The sequence below is a fragment of the Prosopis cineraria genome, unplaced genomic scaffold (assembly GCF_029017545.1).
Source record: "Prosopis cineraria cultivar Desert tree isolate PC_DT_omini unplaced genomic scaffold, ASM2901754v1 PC447, whole genome shotgun sequence".
NCBI lineage: Eukaryota > Viridiplantae > Streptophyta > Magnoliopsida > Fabales > Fabaceae > Prosopis > Prosopis cineraria.
The window spans coordinates 4,425-25,590 of record NW_026555772.1 but is presented as its reverse complement, the minus strand read 5'-3'; the positions used below and the strand labels follow the sequence as shown (position 1 = coordinate 25,590).

General features: G+C 30.3%; 1 protein-coding gene across 1 annotated transcript; it reads right to left on the bottom strand.

The window, feature by feature from the left end:
* Nucleotides 1-2,995: 2,995 nt before the first annotated feature.
* Nucleotides 2,996-3,992, bottom strand: LOC129297139 (protein S40-5-like). Its single transcript, XM_054935508.1, has one exon. It carries the CDS (start codon nt 3,901-3,903, stop codon nt 3,265-3,267), a length of 639 nt encoding a protein of 212 aa, XP_054791483.1. The 5' UTR covers nt 3,904-3,992; the 3' UTR covers nt 2,996-3,264.
* Nucleotides 3,993-21,166: the final 17,174 nt, after the last annotated feature.

Below are 21,166 nucleotides of genomic sequence, written 5' to 3'. Positions count from 1 at the left end.
ATTTGACCAAAAAAATAAAATACCTACAAAATAAATACTACTCCCTCCTTTAAAAATATAAAATATTTTTAATTAAATCTCAACCCTCAATAAAGTAATTATTTATTTTTAAATTAACTTTATTTTTTTATATTTATCCCTATTAAACACCCTATAATAAATATAAAATCACTATTAATAACGGTACTTTAAAAAAAAAAACAATAATTACATTTGAACATCCAACTCCTTAAAAAATGTCTTATATTTTTAAATGGAGGAATATTTTTTTATTAAAATCTCTAAATTATTTAAAAAATAACTTATTTTTTAATCTTATTCCTAAGATGAACATGAAAACAATAGATCTTAGAAAATTAAAACTATATGTCAAAGTATAGAAGTAAGGAAATCAAAATTAAAACTATTGTTAAAGGTATATCTGAGAGAGCTTCTCATCCACTAGATGGATGAGTCCGTATGTCAACCACACTAGAAACAAATCAGATCTTCCATTTATTCATTCCTTCACTCATCTTCAACAAAGTCAAAAGTTTTGTTACAACAAAATACTTTCATTATTTCAATGGAATCTTTAACTTCCACGACTCAACCACTCTATTACTAATTATTATAAAAAAATTAGTCATTTCACCTCTATAATTTTAACATGTTATAATTTAATCACCAACCTTTGATTCAATTAAAACTCAATTTGTAAATCTTTATTTTTACAACTCAACTCCTATAGTTCTACTAATTTAAAATATTGGTCTCTACATTATAATGTTTTAAATAACTAAAATTATAAGGAGTTAATTGTATCCAAAATTATAGAGATCTAATTGGGTTAAAATTACGGAAAATAAATGATTAAATTATTTTATTTTTCTTTAATTCACAAACTCTGTGTGTATCTTTATTCATTGGTAACTGCAGTGCCATGAGCAACCAAGCAAGGATAATTGATGCGATTCTCATCACTTCCATGCCAACCACCCAAACTAAGAGCTTTCAATCCTTTATTTCTTTTATATTTGTCTCTATCAATCTTTATCACCCCTTTGATTTCATTTCTCCCATAATAATTTTCTATTTTTATTCATATAATTCATGCACATAAATATATTTTTCGGAAGGGGTGATTTGAAATGATTTATTATGATTACGTTGAGAAGAAAGTATAAACTTTTGAAAAGTCAGATATCATCTGATTATATTATGCTTTAAATCCCAAATTGATAATATTTGTTGAAATTGTTCAATTTTGAGCTCATTTATTTAAGGTTTAAAAATAAGTAATTTTTATATAGTTTAGATATTTTATAAAGAAAGATTTACTCCTTTCGTTAAAAAATATAAAGCATTTTTTGAGGAATTAAATGTTAAAAAATATAAAATATTTTTAGTTTTTCTGAGTGTAATCATTGCCTTTTTCGAAAAGTACTCTTATTGATAATGACTTAATATTTATTATAGGGTGTTTAATAGGGATAAATATAAAAAGATAGGTTTAGTTGAAAAGTATGTAACTATTTTATTAAGGGTGAGATTCGGTTAAAAATACCTTATATTTTTGAATGGAGGGAGTATTTTATAGATATTTTATAAAAAGCAGACATTAATTATTTTATGTTTGATTACAATAATAAAAAATAATTATTAATTAATTATTTTTAAATTTTATAATGTCTTCCTTTATATCTATTTTATTATTTTATTATTCTATTTTATTAGTTAGTTATTCTATTTTATGTTTGATTTGTTATTTTATGATATTTGCAGAAGCTACTTTAAGTAGCTTTTTCAAATAATCAAAAAATCTGTTTTTTAGTTATAATTATTTTAAAAAATTGTAAAAAATCACAAAATATTTTTTTAAAAAAATAAGTGATAAAAAAGGGCCCCTTATAATATGAGATAGTATTAAAATTTTAAAAAAACTGTAGAAAACAAAGAATATCAAAATTTTAATAATATCTCAGTGAGCACGAAACAATTACTTTTTTAAAAAAACCATTATATCTAAAATCTAATCGTTTAGTTACAAATTGGGTGGGGAATTTAATACATTGTCTTGCATGCGTTTGCGGAATAAAATGTACGGATAATGACCTGTAAGTTGTGAATAGGACATGTTATAAATTTTAATAGCCAATGCATTATTGGCCAAAAAGAAAAGCGGCTAAATAGATCCGTATATATATATATATATAAATAATTTTACCCTTGACAAAAGAGACAGTCGCATGCTCGGGCACAGCGCGCATGCAAATAAAAATAACAAATATTTTACTTATAAAAAAGAAAAAATAGTAATAAAATATTTTTAAATTATATAAATAATATTTTAATATTTTAAAATGTTATAATTTTTTTAAAATATCTAGAGACTTTTTTGTTATTAAGAAATAAATATAAATGGCCAACTTGTCTTTAATTTAAATTTGCGAATTGTTATTGAATTTTTATGATGATAAAAAAAAGCTATAAATTTTAAATTAAAATTTATGAATAATAATTGATATTTACAACACTTGAGTAATATCAAGATTTCAAATATAAACTTGTAAATTGTAATTGAATTTTTATAATTTAAAAAAAAATAATGAATCTTAAAACAAAACTTATAAATGATAATTGATATTTGAATTAAAAGTAATTTGATTATTTATATAAATTTTTTAATGACAGAGAAATACTTAAAAATTTTAAAAAAATTATGACATTTTAAAGAATCAAAATGTCATTTATATAATTTAAATAAATTTTATTATTATTTTTCTTATATTTTATAATAAGGGTTTTATAATAAGAGTTTGTATATCAAGATGATACACAAATAATTTGTAGATAGATAAAAATTACTCTAGTCATCCACCACCTTAACATAATAAGGAGTTGAAAATAACAAATATCAAACACTTCTCTAAACCATGAAACCAATATCTATTTCCTGCTTCATATTACGATAAAAAAATAACCATAAATAAAAAAGAAACTTAACTCACGCCAATTGGAATACACTTTTTAATTAATGAGAATAATACAATTGCCATTTCCAGTTTATGAATTCAGGCTCAGTCGATGCTGAGTTTGATTCAACTGAGTCAACTCAGCTCAATCATTGCCCACAAAACTCACCCACGCAGAAGGCCAAAAAAGGAAGAAGGAGAAGAAGAAGGCCAAAAAGGGAAGGGGGAAAAAAAACTATTTCTGACTCAAATCACTGAATTTGACTAACACATAAGTTAACTACCTCCAAACGGTCTGAACAGTCCATCGCTAGCCATCGAACCCGGTTTGACTCCACACTGCATCACGAACCCGCCTCAAGTCCCGCCCCTTCAACGTTCGTCCGACTCCCTCGAACACCGAGTTTGCCGCCGTCTTCCGGCTCCGTGCGTACTCACGAGCCAAGTACTCGTGTGGTGGGACCATCTCGGATTCGTTCTCATCATCGGAAATGTCGTCCGCCCCTTGCATGGACTCCACCGAATTGACTCGCAGTATCTTACTCCAATCCGGGACGTTCACCGGCGCCGACGTCGCCATGTGGTGGCCGTGCTGCGATGCCACGCTGTCATTCCCCCGATATTGATGCACAATCATCGACGACGTCGTCGCATTATCCTCCTCCGTCGAGTCTTCAAACGATAGAGACAAACCGCCGAAGTGACGGGATAGGATCCCACGCCTGCTTCTCATGGAGCTGCTCCCGTTATTCTCTGAGGCTACCCGTGGTTCCCAGTCTCTGGGAGGAGCGTTCGCTGCGCTCTCGCCGGCGTCATCAGCCGCTGACCAGACGTCGGCTTCTCCGAGCTCGGATCCGTCTGAGGCGTTGAACCCCTGGGCGTAAGAGTTGGCGTAGCTTCCCAAGAAGCGTTCGCTTTGGCTTATAGTCAATTTGCGACCCTTGGCCATGGCCGGTGGCAGAATGGGGATATGCCGGCGAGCTTGCCGAAATTAGAAATCCACGGCCATTGGAGGCTTGGACATAAGCGTCAGGGAGAGGATTGGACGTGTATATATAGAATTTTCTTTTGTTTGGAGGCCCGGTCCCACGTTTTGAATTTCATGTGAATTTGAGGTTCATTTTCTTTGCATTTCGCCCGATTTTGTCTATTGTTCCTTTGAAAAGTGAAAATCGCAAGTAGAAGCAGAAGCTATATTATATACAATACTAATATGTTAGTCTTAGAGAGAGTTAAAATGAAATTCGATCTTTATAATATTAAGTTTAAGGAGACAATCAGAACGGAGTAGTTTTTCTCTATACATATATATGTGGTATACTTATATGCACAATATCATAATATGGGATAGAAACACAATACATATATATATATATATATATAATCTGCGGTTTCATTATTATCCTTCCATTATTTCAAAAGTATATTCAACCCTCGAAATTACAGATTGTTTCATTTAACTATATGATGTAATGGAGTAAAGTTATGTTGAATTTAGAATACATAAATTTTATATTCATAAAAAATGAAGCATGGGATAATGAATGAGAACGAAGCATAACTGTTCACTTGGTGCAGATATAAAAAATAAATAAATAAATAAACAATAAGTGTCAATAAATAAATGAGTGTATTTGCCAAACAGACACGAATGAGAAAGATCAAGTGAGGATAACAAAATGCCCAGTTCGATTAATGACATTAAAAGAAAACAAAAATCCATGTGGATTTTTTATGGGATTGGGGAGCTTGGGCTTGTGTGTATCGAGTTTGGATGACGTCAAAACGCATCAAATCAAGACCCCACACTCCACGTGGATACTATCGTGTCGCTATCTGTGTACGTAACCTCTCACCACCTACCACGTGTTTGATTCCTGCTTATCCGGGGCCCACGTTTTATTTTCTTACATAAAAAGTTAAAAAACTGTCACAGGTTTGTCATTGTTCCTTTCCAGTTTCACTTTGAGCTGTTGTTCGTGATAGATGAAAATGGTGATGGTAAAATCGAAAGAAAATAAATATATTACATAATATTAAATCAAACGAAACGTGTGAAACGGAAGCCAAATTTATTGCCAACAGCAATTCTTCTCAGTCCCCAAGAGCTTAGTTCAACGAATAAGTATGCCATACTAGTTTGATCAGATATTTCAATTTTGAGTATGAAAAATATAGTAATATTTGGTCGTAGAGTTTTTGCCTGAAAGGTCCCAACTCATTTTTATCTGAATCAATTGAGACTTTGGCTATAAACAGCAAATGATTTACTAAAAGAACATAACAAGTTTTCTTATCAACATTGCCCCTCTACAAATGTGAAGTTCTAGGATTTGAACCATTGGTATGCGAGTGACTGAGTTGCACATATTAAACCAACTATTTTTTAAATAGAAGTCAAGCCTTTTTTTATTTTTGGCTCATGAAGTCAAGATTATTTAATTAATTAGGGAAACACATATACTAGTGAATTTCATATTATCTGTGTTGAAATTATCTCAAAGTTAAAGAATAATGTAAATTTCACTGACAACTTAAATCTATTAAAAAAAATAAAAGGCTATATAAAAATGCTCAAGGCGTGGGGAGGTTCAAAATCAAAACAATGATGATAGCCTGGAATTGCTAATGCAAGTAACAGTGGTAGTTCCGTAATAATCACGAACTTGTAATTAGGTCAAACAACTAATCCCACTTAAGTGACGTAATGACGGAGCATTAAGATCAGGCACATTGAACGGTCCAGAACAAGGTGGGGACCACGCGGGACCCACAGAAAAAAAAGAAGAAGCAAACAAAGCATCTCAATTAACAGGCTCGGCCCTGGGCCAGGCCTAGTCGGGCCCACTACAAATTTGGAAGTTTTACCCAAATAGCTAAGCTAACTGTGCTCATCAATGTACTTGCCCAAATAATACTACAAGCAACAGCCACTTTTACTGTGTCATGGAAGCTAGTTTCATTTTAATGGGCCTGAAATGGTGGAGTGGGCCACCGATTTCACCTTGACCAGAGCTTCTGGGGCCCACTTTATAAGTTTGAATATTGCAGAAGTGGGCCACGGGTCAGGGCCCAACTCTGGCTCGACTTGCACCCATCGAAGCCACCAAGCATCCTATGCTAGGATTTCAAGTTTTAGCCTCTTAGTTATTAATTATTATTATTTATTATTTGCCAACATTTGTTTAGCCAACTTGGCCAGTTGTCCATATTTTGCAAGGAATCTTAGTTAAGCATCATTTATTCATGCTTACGAAATTGTTTACTCGGTATTCCTTTCAGTTTTATATGATCGATATATGTAAGCCTTTAAAAAAAAAAAATTAAATTGATCAATCAGTTGTTTGTATGTTTTTTATATTTAAAATATTAGATGTCTATATTACTGAAATAAAGGACGGTGCAGCCCGACTAAATTAAAGTAGAACAGAGGAAACCATATGTAGTTGCCTTTGTCATCTTATCATGGCTGGGTTTCCAAATGGGGTTGAATATATTTATTTGATTTTGTCTGACCCACAAGTAATTAACAAAGGCGTTTCATTCATACAGTACTAAACTTGTTTGTTCATGTCTACCCATGTTTTATGTGACAGTTTTCTTCTTCTTATTTTTTAATTTAAGGTATCGTAGCAATTCGTGTCATACCCACTTGATAGCAGGACGGATCCAAAAACAATTGTGTGAGGGTCAAAATGCAAAATTACATAATAATAAGGGTGCCACAGTTAATTTTAACATTTTGTGACATGGTGCTTTTCCCCTAAACCCGCCCTGCTTGATAGTTTTCTTAATTATATTCACTTAACCCAAGTGGGATACCATTTCTATAAAGGGAGGGAATTTTGAGGTTGTGGGAGAGAGACATTTTTTGTTGTTACATTGGATTGTTTCATGATTCAGTTTGACACTTTCACAGTGGTCATTTTTGTTGTCACATTGGATTGTTTCGATCGACGTAAAATACTCTAATAATCCTATATATAAATTATTTGTACATTTTTTTTACCAGATTTAAGGTGATCAGTAATTTTTTTTAAAGAAAAATATATCATTCTATTTCCATTAAAGCATTATCTTTAAAAATATTTTCAACAAAACTCTTAGCCTATTAATAAAAAATCGTGAAAGAATAAAATTAAAAGAAAATAATTAATGATCCATCTTTTTATAAACTTAAAAAAGGAATATCAATTTTTTCTAGAAAGATGATTTACATAACAATCTTATAAGCACCATAATCAAGGTGACTTGTTTTAAAAAAATATAATCAAAGTTTAACTTATTTTTCAGCCTGCATAATTCATGGAAAAAAAGTGTTTTGATTATATTATGCTGAACATTATAATCATAATAAAGTTATCATAACTGTGCCAGCTAATCATCATATCATTCTCACCCAATAATTTTTGCATCAAGCTTATATATGTTCTTATATCCCTTGTATATATTAAAAAACATATAAAAACCTGTATATGCTTTCAGTTGTGGCATTCAGAATTGAAGTGTTGATCTCATGCAGTGATGTACCTGTTGTCTTTATTCTGTGCATCCTCTTTGAATCTGAGATTCCAGATTCTGACGATGAGTTAAATTTTGAAACTAGCTATCAAACAAGCCATTCAAGATTCCGCAGATCAGGTGCCATCATCCATGCATCCATCAGCTCCAATTTCTGAGATTATATCAATTTTTTTTTTCACTTTTCTTAATTATGATAGGCCATGATCTTTCTAACGTAACATATCCTCTTATGAGTCCCTATCAATGGAGCCCCCCCACTCAAATTCAATGCTATTTTCTGAGCACAAAAATTTGTGGTTCCAGCTATAATTTCAGGTTCCCATCATTATTTCCGCATTCATGTCAGCATAAAATAAATTCCCGTCACTCTTAATCTATGGAGTATGATAAATAAATCTTGAAGGTAAAATTACAATTTAATTTTTAGAGTAGTGAATGAATAGTTTCATTAAGCATGTGAATAAAATAATGTAAAAAAAAAAGACTAATTAGCTACTTCCATTTCATTCTCAGTGGCAAATGACTACTTTTCATTAACTGAGTGAGTGAGAAATGGAAACAATTATTTCCTACATTATTTTAATCACTGGCTTAATGAAAGAAGTAATTTATTATTCTGAAATTGTTATTTACCTTTGAGCATATTATGGCTGTTGTTTTGTTAAAAAATTAATGTTAGTTAAATTTCTTGGGACTTTAAAATAATTATCTCATATTGTGGTCCTTTTTTTACCATTTACCTATGTGGGTGTGATTGATTTGTCATTTTCCTAATAATATATACATACATACATATATACATATATATATATATATATATTCTAACAACCAACAAATGTTGGGTTTTGTTGGTAAGGATTTCAATCATAACTTGTGAAACTAATTCTTGATTATTGGTAAACAATTTATAAAAGAAGTTGTAAACACTTTTTAAATTTGAAGGTATGTCCTGACTTTAAAAATATTTAGATCCACTCCAATTTACTTGAGCTTTATTGGACCAAATAAAAAATCCTAACAAGTCCCACCATTTAGAAGCTTTGTATAATACGTCTTCTCTCTCGGATTCTGTACAGACCTTGTAACTTATATACCAATACGAAAGTTAAAATCATGGACTGAGTAAGTGTTGCAATGAATAATATATTTGATGAAGTGAAACAAAGGTGAATATCACTATCGTCAGTCACTGTCTATTCAATTCTGAATTGTTATTTTCAGATGGGGAAGAGAAGTTGGGACACCCACCAGAGAGTGTCATGTGCTCATCTCATCTCTCCAACTCTTTCATTCAACCATATATATGATATTGTCACCCTTTTTTATTCTGCTTTTTACGTATAGTTAATTAATTTCATTTCGTTTTTGCACTAATATATATGTATACATATAATAACTCATGATTCATCAATGTGACGATGACAGTAAAACTACGAGTCATAAATCTTCACTTATTTAAACTTGTAAATGGATACGTCTCGAGTGTTTAAAAAAAAATTAAAGATACTAATTTTACCAAGTAATTAATAGCTTTACATGACATGTATAAATATTATCTCTCATGTAAATATCCGTTAATTATTTCTTGTACAGAAAAGATTCCCTTACGAGGTCACCAAAGAATTGAAGACCCCACTCACGCAAACTTATTTTTTAAAATAATATGTTTCTTTGGTAAGCAAAATAATATCTTTCTCATTTGGGATGAAAATTATGTACTTTTCAATAGTTCTGCCTCATTCATGGGCCCATTGACGAATTCTAATTGGTTAGTGTGGCACATCACAAAGGATAGCTACATCAAATATTAATTCTTCATTGAACAACTAATTGATTATCAATAATTCAAAATTTAAAGTATATTTTTATTCTTTAATTTTATATAAAATTTTAATTTTATTATTTAATTTTATAAAATATTTTTTTAATTTTTTAATTCTAACACTGTTTGTTTCATATTGTTTTTTTATACCCATCATTGTTATTTAAAAAATTAAATTTAATATATCAATATTTAAGAATTCTTTATTGATAATTAAAATTTTAATATAAATTTTTATAATAAAGCTGACGATGTTAAAATTAAAGGACTAAAAAGATATTGTACAAAATTGAATGATTAACTTAAAAACTCATAGAGAGTTATAGAATTAAAAATATATTTTAATCTAATTCAAATCATTGCTATTCTAAGTTCTAACTATAATTAATTATGTATTTGAAATTATAAACCCTTGTCATTTACATTTTTTTAAAAAAAATACTTTATGTTATGTTTATTCAATTGTAAGTGCAATTGAGTCATAATAAAGATTTATGACTCATAAATTTGAGTCATAAAATCTTAAATTAAAATGTGACGTTATTTTGCTATTCTCACTCATTTATTCTCTTTTATGTTTCTCACTTCTAACAATTTTAATATATGTTCCTTTTATACACAATTTTCTTTTTCACTCAACCATAATTTCGCCTTCAACGTAAACCTAACCACAAATGACAACGAATTATTCCTAGAGGAATCTTCCTTTAATTTATAAAATCAAAAGTGGTTCAATGTTATTGTTATTTTTTTACATCTCAATTAATCAAGAGAAACATCAAGCACGTAAATCTTTTTTTTTTTAAAAAAAAGAAATAACTACTGTAAGTTTCTATGATATTATCTTTAACGTATTTTGTACGTTCTTCAAATTAAACATCGATATCAATCCACATAACTTATTGTCTGGCCTCTGCAATTCATTTTCTTCTTTGAGATAATAAACGTAGAAGTACTATGACGCCATAAACTTACTGATACAGACGCCAGAGCTAGCATTGACACGAAATATTGAATTAAAACACTCATCTTTAATTTAAAAATATTGTGTGATATGTTTAATGTTGAACTTTTTTTTTTGGGAGAACACTCGATGTTTGATGTCTGTTAAATGTAAACTTGATTTTTGAAATGTCTGTATTGATTGGCAAAGAAATTACAGCTGTGTTATAGCTGATTTCTTAGCCAGTGAAAGTTGAGAGATTTGGATATATGTATATATATGTGCATCACAAACATACATTAAGCAATTTCTTAATTAAATATCTGATATTGTTTTACTTAACTTATGTTTGGTTGGGTTTACGGAACCAAATATGAGTAAAAACAAAGAGAAAAATAATTGAAAATAGAATTTTACTCTCAGATCTGTTTAATTATTGTGAAGTTTATTTAAATATAGAGAGAATATAATAATTTTTTATTTTTAATATTTTTTTCGAATTTTATGAGAAATTCATAATGAAATATTCTAATAGAAATGAAAAGACAATAAAATAACATGAAAAAAAATAACTGGTGGGAAAATGGTAGTTTTCAATAGGATAAAACTAACCTATCTCCCCCTAACCTATCTCCCCCGATAGTCTAATTCCAATTCATGTTCCCAATCAATGGATAAAAAAATCCAATACCTGGTGAATTTTGTTTCCCTTTTTTTTCTTCTTTCTAATGATAGAATAAGTCGACATTGTTGAAAGATTAAAAAGCCAAACACCTGGCTATCACAAGACAATTATCCTTGTAATTGTTGAAGTTCCGAAAGATTAATTCTCCACTTGTCAATGTCTTTCCCTTGGATTGCCCATGCAAAGTGAGCCTAGGATGTAGAATGACAAGCATTGCCGCTCTTTTGATTCATGATATAAGTGAAATAACATTAGCCCTTTGTTTAGATAGAGAAAAAAAATGGATGGAAAAAAATTAGGAGAGAGAACTCCTTTAATTATGTTAAAAAATTTCTCCTCCTAATTCTCTCTCATTTTTACTTTCTTTTCATTTTTCCCTCCTTTCAAACTAAACCTAAAAGATTAAAAAGGATTTGGCCCATCTTTTAGTAAGAATATGAGTTCTACTATCATTGCAGGTTTGAAAATTTGTGCAACTGCAACTTGCATATGATAATGAGATTTGGCCTAAGTTTGCAGCTTTAAAGAAAAGAGGAACGAAGGGTAAGTATTGGTAATAAAAGTGAATCTAGCGAAGGGATTGATTTCTTATGATATGATGAATTAATGGTTGAATTTTTGTTAAAAGTAAGTGCCTATGTTTAATATCAAACAGTATTTTCACAAAACTAGAGTGAAAAACAAGTACAAAAGTGAGAAAAAGGTTTAAAAAGACAAGTGAAAATGGAGGGCAAAGAAATTAAAGTATAGTTTGGTTGTTTTAGGGCAAGCTAGGTTGTTGTAATGTCATTCTCATAGGTATCTTAATATTATATAGCAACTCGATGTTGCTGCCGCGTCAGCCATCTATGTATTTCCCTCTCTCTGTGGGTCATTTCCCTCAAAACTCTCTAAAGCTAACTAGCTAGCTTGCTAGCTACCACTCTCTTCCTCTACGTTCGTGTGACTCAAACTTAGCTTTCCCAATTGATATTAAAGCAAAGAAGTCAAGAACCAATCAAAATTGACTCTGCAGAATAAGTGAAAATCCCACGCCACATTTACAGCTAGGGAATTCATTTCCCTCAAGTTTCATTCACTTATTCGTAAGTCACTGATATACTAAATAAGGACACACATGGTTTAATATTGCATAACACAATGAAACAACGCAAAAAAATGATGTCATGATGAATGAAAAATATCACTTGCATATATTGTATTATTATCATTGTTATTCATCTCATCAATTTTGTCTGATAAGGAAGAGTCTGTGGTGTGGGTGACAGAGAAATCCCATGCTTTTGCAGGTCTTTGCTTTAGTTTCGCTCATGGCGTTTGATAGATGACACCGTGATTGGCCATTTGTGGTTAATTTAGGATCAAGTTAGAGAGAACCAAATTAAGGGGAAAATAATTAACGTCTTCATTGTATTAATGGATTCACACACACACAAAATCTTTTCGGACTGAATTACCCAACAAAAGTTTTAACTCGCACAAATATTTATGTACTACTTAAAAGTAAACTTAACTACTTCATGAGTAGTAAATTTATTGATACATTATTATGCAATCATTCATGGGATATACCTTAGAGAATTGAACAATATTATTTTTTGGCCAGAATTGAATAATATTATTCATGATTTATGAATAGCATGCTTTTCTAATTAAAAAAAAAACATATGCTCAAATCTTATGAAGTTGTCTATTATTGTTGGATAGTTGCTATGATCAAATTGCTAAGTTAACATGATAATAATTAACAACTACTCCTTCCATTAAAAAATGTAAGACATTTTTAATCGAATATCACTTTTTAATAAAGTAGTTATTTATTTTCTAACTAACCCTATCTTTTCATATTTATCCCTGTTATACACCTTACAATAAATATAAAATTATTATCAATAGAGGCACTTTTAAAAAAAAAAGCAATAACTATACCTCAAAAAATTAAAAATACCTTATATTTTTAATATCCAACTCCTCAAAAATGCTTTATATTTTTGAATGGAGGGAGTATCTAATAGTAATTGATAATTTTAATTAGTAAAAAAAACATATTTTTATAATAATTTTATGATTTTATATAACTTCTTATATTTAGATTATCTGTGCAAAATTTTAAATTATTTTTTTTAATTATATTTGATGAGAAGAGGTAGGACCTACTCACTTATCCACCACCCAACAAGCCTACGTTGCAAGTTTTAAACTACCACCTATCACCTGTCATTTGCTTTCTCTTCCTCTATTGGAGGGGTTGAAGTAATTCGATCATCCCACCTTCTATTTTCTTCTTCTTTTGCTTTTTCTTTTCAATCAAGTTTGGATGGTTCAAGTTTTACTACTCCTTTTATTAAAAAAAATATAAATTATTTTTAATTTAATATCACTTTTTAATAAATTAATTAATTATTTTTAAATTAATATTATTTTTTTATATTTATTATTATTTAATATAGTATTTTACTTAAAAATACATTAATTGCACATTAATTACGGACATAGTTGAAAAATTATACTAATTATATATTGAAATATTAAAAATACTTTACATTTTGAACATTTAATTCTTTAAAAAATGATTTATATTTTTTTAGTGAAGGAAGTACTTTTTGTTTTTATTTTTTTGTTACAATATTATTTTTTATTAGTCGATTGTTATTATATGATTGATCCTTTTTTACGTTCTGCACTATTTAGAATAGATGCACATCCGTGCTTGAAAATCGTTGTGCTTGATGTTCTTATAGCTTGAAATAAAGTATCGCCTTTTGGTGTACGCAGAACAAGAATTTAGCGCATGTTTGATTTCTGTTTTTAGGAGTTGTTTTTGTTTTTTAAAAATAAAACAAAAATTATTTGAGTAAGTATTTTGAATTTAGATTATTTTTAAAATTATTTTTATTTTATTTTTTAAATAAAAAATAAAAACATCTTTCAAGGCACGCTAAATTTAACTATTGTAAATTGCTTTCAATTATGGTCAATCACTATTATAAAACGTCATTATTAATTACTCGTAACCACTATTATTGAGCCTTTTTATGTTCTAGAATTATTTTTAAATTAATATATGCAAACATATTTTTATTTCGTTTTATTTTAAAAAATAATTTTTAAAAATTAGTTTACAAAATAGTTTTTAAAAATAAAAAATAAAACAAAACTTATTTCAACTAACTAGACAATGGATCATATCAAAATTTTGGTCCAATATTAATGTGTGAATACCTTTTTTCGGATTTGAACTTTTGATTTGACCCAATTAACGACATGCGCTCTACTTGGACTTGCTTGATAAGTGTGTTTTTGGTGTATTATCTGATATGCACAAAGTGGTCTCACCCCATGCATACGTGGCGTGATGGGATGTGATAGACAGCAAGAGAATGACACCAAGTTTCAAAAATTTGGGGCTTCAGGACCATAATAGACAAATATTTTCACATTAGACCCACTTATTTTTTAAAATACACTACAAGCTTTGAGGCCCAAATTAAAATTAACTTTCTCCGTGAAATGGCTGAAAAGCCCTAAACTTCTCTATAAAATTACAAGAAAGCTCTAATGTTTAAACAAATTAAAAAGCGTTTGATATAACTTTTGAGAGAAGCCATTATTGGAAGAGGCTCAAAGTTAACTTACCATGTTCTACATGAAGACTTCACCAAAGCCGAATTCATTGAAGTAAAGGTTATTGCTTGATGAATCTTTTATGATACCAAATATGATAGTGTGAATCAAAGCTATTACTGTGTTATCAAGTTTGCATGTTTATTGAATGTTGAAGGACAATAATACATGTGCAATTCATTTCTCATTCCCTCTCCTCTCTACTAAATGGAGTAAGAATTTTGTTAAAAATTTAATTTTAAATATTATTTACGCATTGCATTACAAACCTTGATGGAATCTTCAGAAGTGGGCTTAGTTTTGAAGTTAGTTGAGGAACCTTTTCATCATTTTGAAGCTCAAAGATAAAAACTTGGTAGACATAAGTATAAAATTTTTCATTCAAATTATATGTTCCTAATTTTTTTTCCTATTCATTGAACCATTTAAGAGTAGTGATTTGCCCTTTTATTTTATATTTTTGTTTTTCAATCATTGCTTCTCTACTTTGTGTTTTGAAGTCCTCACTTGATTTGGAGGAATGAAAAAGTCAAGTTGGTAAATGACAATGGTCTTGGAAAATTTACTTGTTGTTTATACTAATTTTGCAACCTAGATTTCTACCTTCTTGTTTGCTGGTAAAGTGTCAGATTAGATGAACAAGTATAATAACCATAATTTTCACTTAATGTGATTTAAATGATTAACAAGTGGAGTTGGATAATTGACAAGTTGCCTAAAGAAATTTGCAAGTAGTGTTAATTGATTGGTAAGGGATTTAATGTTGATTTTTGTAGTGCTAACAATATGGTAGAGAAGAAAGAAGGACAAAGAAAAGAAGAAGGAAAAAAAAAGAAAGAACATGTTAGAGGATTTAAAAAATTCAAAAAAGAACTTCATAAGTATTGACCTTATTCTATACTTAATGTTATGTTAAGTAAATTAGCATAAGTATTAACCTTATGAATGCTTGTCATATAGGATGAACTATCTACGTTAAAGGTTGAATTATTCTATTGGCAAGTGGACCATTCATATAGTTCAAGATCTATGTCCACTCATTCACCAATATCAAACAACCAACCAACACCAAAAAAGCAAAGGTGATGTGGTTAAAGATAATTTCATCATTTGATGTTTTCCTTTTCATAATTGGAGATTCATAGATGTTAAGAGTCTCATGTTACAATCATGAAATATAAATTGACTATTTGCTACATTGTATTCATACTTCTTTTGATATTCAAATTAATCGTTTTGATTTAGTTGAGTATTTACCAAGTATTGATATATTTTACAAATAATATAAGAAAACTTACAAGTAATATTAGACTTTTTATTTGTTATTATTATAATTTAACGAGTATGGATGGATTTATATAGGATGGAAATTGTATAAATAACATATATAACAGATTTAACAAGCAATGTAAGGAAATTTACAAGTTATTTTTAATATTTTACTCATCACATTAATAATTTAACAAGTCATTAATGGATTTACACATGAATATTGTACAAGTAACATTATATATTTAACAAGCAATGCAAGAAAATTTATAAATTATATTAAACGTTTTACTTATGATGTTAGCAATTTAACAAGCGTTGAATAAATTTACACATGATGGATATTCAACGAATAGTATTATGAACTTAACAATAAACATAAGGTAATTTACAAGTCAGATTAGATGTTTTATTTATCATGATGCTAATTTAACAAGCCAGGGATAAATTTATACAAATGGATATGTCACAAGTAATTTTGTAGCTTTAACAAGCAATGTAAAAGAATTAACAAATAATGTAAAGTTTTTAACAAGTCATGTGATTCTCACTTCATAGCAGCAATAGCAATCATGCAACTTATGGTCTAGATTCTCACAATAGCAATCATCCTTCTGCTACCAAATACCTAACATATCCAATGAAGACATAGCAAGCTTATTAAATTACATAGACCTCCATTAGATTCCTAACAATAGTTCGACTCCAACATACGAAATATTAATGTTTATAACTTGGTAATTAGTTGCACACAACATTCACGCCTAAGACCTCCATAAACATAGAATTTAATAACAGAACAATTGAACTTCACTTTTAATGTACTTGGTAAACCAATTCAACAAGTCCAAATGAGCCTCTTCTGCACTCCTGATAGCTGACTCAACATCCACGTTGTACCTTACTTGTTAGACAAAAAACATTACTTGATAAACCTATTAGTTATGAAATTGTTTTCTTAAATTGTAAACTACATAATATTACTTGTTAAATAAATAACATTACTTGATAAATGTCTAACGTCACTTATCAATTCATATTCCATCTCTAATACATTAGAGCAAAGTGAAGCATGCTTCAACTATGTTATCACCTTCTCTTTGACAATGGCTCAGTATTTAAAATTAATGAAAGGGCTGTTATAGATCTTGAATTAGATGGATGGTTTCGTGGAACTTTTGGAGAGGCACAACGTTGCCGTTTAAGATAAAGAATCAACTGGGCCTTGGAAGCAAGATGCCAACAGCTTGGCAATCAAGGGGGAGCCAACTTGATGCTTGAGTTTGGAGGGGTTTGATGGGATGGGAGAGTCTCTCCATTTTTTCTCCTCCATTTTCCTCCACTTCTTCCATCTCTACCATTCAAATTATTTTATTAAATAATTTTTGTAAATGATAAAATTAATGAATGATGGGGATGGGGGAAGTAGAGGAAAATGAAGAAAAAAAAAGTGGAGAGACTTCTCTCTTAGGGTTTGATGAACTTTTTTTCTCATTTTTGTGTCGGTCATGGAAAATATGAGAAAATGACTTCTTTCCACTATCACTCGCTATTGGCTACAATTTTTTTATGTTTAAACTGAGGACATTTTGGTCATTTAACCAAGCAATTTAATTTCATTTAAGTCCTCTTGGCCTTAAGTGAAATTTCAAATTTGATGGGTCCTCATTTATTATAATGTCACATCCTTGGTCTTGTATTGAAATTGTTCCCTTAAATTATCTACGGAAGCATTCATTTCTCCCTTTTTTTTCCTTTTTTTTTTGAAAAATACAAAATTTGTGGAAATAAAAACTAAAGCTCCAAAGTTGGAATGGACCCAGCTTACATAATATTGATTTTGCCAAGAATATGGTCCCGGGAGACAGATCAAATCAAGAATGTAATTGGTCATTAATAGCAAAGTATATATAATTATTCGCATGGCCTACAATAAAAGATGTCTCTGCCCTGATTTTTCATCATCATCATAATCATCTCTTGGATCATACAATCATACTTGTGCTTATCATTATCCCATACTCCTCTCTCACAACAAATGTACATTGAAAATGGAACTGATTATTAAACTAATTAAGGCATGAGTTTAAAAGTTAATGATAAAATTATAGTAAAATCAAACCGATCATGAAAAAAATCTTTTGAATTATCGGTTCAACAGTTTACTAATTTAACCATCTAGGTTGACACAGATCTTAATATATGCTAGCATGCTTTGGAATCAAATTTCACTTCTTTTATTGAATCACCTGCCCACATCCTTTTCCTTTTTACTTTGTTTTTTTTCCCCCCAAAAACACTCATCCCCACACTACTCTGTTTGTTCTGTTATTTTCGTTGTGAATATTTATTTTCGTTTTTCTGATTCAATCGTCGCAGCGTGACAACCAATTCTTAATTATGATGCGCCGTAGGGATACAAATATCTTTGTTAAATTTTTAGCAAATATATATTTGATAGATTGGATAACTTGTAATGATTCAGTCATACTACGTACGGAGGAAAATTCAACAGTAAGAATATTGTATCTGACTTTAATTTACTTCTCTTTACAACAATCATTTGTTTTTAATTTTTCTTTCTTGAATAAAAACAAAGTTGTAAAAAAATAATTTTAGAATAACAATGACTTTAAAACGATAAAAACCATAAAATTAAAATTTGTTACAAACTTTTGGGTTAAAAGATTTAAAGTTTTTTTTTTTTTTGTGTTTTAAAAGTGTTCATGAGTTGGATACCTAGTGCACTAGAATTAGGGTAGGCCTCAATGTTTAAAAATATTTATGGAGATATTTTTTTTTTTTTGCTTTTTAAGATATTCCGACAGCAGGCAATGAAGGATTAATATTTTGATGGTTAGGATTGAGAATATCTTAAGAAGTTAAATATATATATATATATATATACATATATATATATGAGGGTCACAAGCTTTATATAGACCATCCAGGGCAAAGAAAAACAGTGGACTTACACGTGTAAAATTCCCGATTTCGCAAGCCCATTTAATGTTTATTTAAATTATAATTGACTCGTTTCACCCCCATACGATGAATCTGAAAGGGTCACATACTAATTAACATCAACGCTATAAAAAAAAGTTAAAAATACATATTAACTTTTTGTATACAAAAACAAATATTAACCTTTCTTTTAACACATACAATACTTTAATTCAAATGTATGAAAAAAATTAATCGTTTAAAAGGCTGTCATTAGTTATTACCGCTTTCCTTGCCCAATAGAGGTTGAAGTACAGCATCAGTGGAATGAAAATAAAAAAAAAAAAAATGCGTAGTAACTACATTTTTCTTTTCTTTTCTTTTCTTTTCTTTTTTTTTTTCAATTCTCCATCCTTCATAGCCACATTGCAATTACCATAAATTGATTTTCAAAAAAACTGAGTGCAAGAAATGTTTCCGAGGTTGTTCCAATTAGAAATTGCCTATAGAACTCAATTGCTTTTCTAATAACTCTGCCATATTTCATGTGTACGGATAGGCCAGGACCAAAAAATCCCGAGAGAAGTTTGACCGAGTTTGACCCTCGTCAAACGTGTTCCTAAGCCTTTGACTTAAGAATGTGTTGCAACTGTGACCTTTGGCTTCTCAATTTTGCGTCTAAAGGCACAGCCTTCAAGTTACTTTTGGGACCCCTCTTGGCCATTCTATGCAACCTTTCATGCCACGAGTTATGTGTGGATTCATGGCCTCTGATTCCCAGTGCCTGAACCTGCCTTCATCCTTGAGCCTTCCATTGAAGACGAAACCCCTGCAAATACAGTACTGGTTGTTCCATTAGTCAAGCAAGGCCTTAGTTTAGAGCTAGAACAAGCTTTCCTCTTTAACACCTCTGTAACTAGTGTCTCAGGAGAGTCATCCTCTTGTTTGACTCTGACAACTTCTAAACCAGCATTGTAGTCAGTGGATGAGTTTGACCTGTGTATGGTTGAATGGTTGTTCAAGCCATCTTCGCATGGTTTTATCACTTTCTCATAATCTCTGTTGTTATTTCTGAGCTCCTCATAAATGGAAGAGATATCATCAAATTTTAAGAAATCACATGAAAGTTCCACAATGCCTTGGTTTTTGTCTTCTGATCTTAGGGAATTCTGGAGAAAAGCAAAGAACTGTATCATCTGATTGTATTTTTCTTCAAGCGCGAGTTTTGCATCAAGCAACTTCATGTGAACCCGTTCTTCGCGCAAATGCTCGGATATCTGCATCATCTTCCTTTCTTCTTCCACTTCCTTGAGAATTTTCATGGATTCAATCTCCAGCTCCTCAAGCCTACACTTGTCTTCCCCTACCTGCTTGGCTAATTCATTGCACACTTCCTCCATTAACTCTCGACCTCGTTTTTCTTCCTCATAGTTCTTCATGAAGTGCTTAGCCGATTGGTTGGCTTCAGCCAACTTGTGTAACAACTTGGCATTCATCAACTCCATCCTCTCTCTGCTTCTCCTTTCCCTTCCCAGTTTATCCTTTGCCTCATCCAACATTGACTGAAACTTTTTGAGTTCTCTTTGCTTCCAAAAGATCATTTCTTCTTCAAACTTGTGAACAAATTGTTGTGCCTTTTTCTTAGAAGACCTCTTTGCAGCTTTTAGCTTATTTATGCACCTTTGAGCCCGAGAAGAAGTTCTGCTAGAAGAGCAGAGACAATTGAATCACCTACTAAATTTCTCTCTTCATTGTGTTTAACATCATGAATCTGAGGGAAATGGTTGGATGTTTCAGGAAGATCAGTATCCCATTTTGTTGCCTCTTCCTTGCAACACTTAAGACACTGCAGAGAAGATTCAATCTGAGAACAAAACCCACATTAGGAATTAGTATCTCAATGTTGTTGTCGTCAGTGAAGAAGAAAACAAGGTTTTTCTTCTCTTTCATGAATGTTATTGGATCAATAGTTCAGATGTATCAATTTCCACTCATAAGTCCATTCACAAACAGTTGAAAAAGACAGACCTTAAACCCTTATCATCAATCTAGGATAGATTTATAGAACTAATAGCCTGACTGATCACTAAAGTGGCTCCCCCTATACATTGTTTAAAGTTCAAGCAATTATTAGCATGTAAACTGTACCTCATTTGAGTTCCATTTCTTGAATGCAAGACAGTATGCAGCCTCGATGGGTGATCTTTCACCTTCTCAAATCCATCTCTGGTTTTGTGATGAGTGGGAGGGTAGATCCTTAAATCCTCATTAGCTAGCTAGAGGAAAGAACGTGTGGAGGATCTTAATATGACATAATGACAAAAACTATAACCACAAGAAACTGAAAACAACAGCCATTAACTAAAAGAAGTGTGTTATTTGTGGTTTTTGTTTTTGTTTTT

What these genes read in the sequence shown, in the direction of transcription:
- LOC129297139 (XM_054935508.1), bottom strand. Translation starts at nt 3,903, where the DNA reads ATGGCCAAGGGTCGCAAATTGACTATAAGCCAAAGCGAACGCTTCTTG.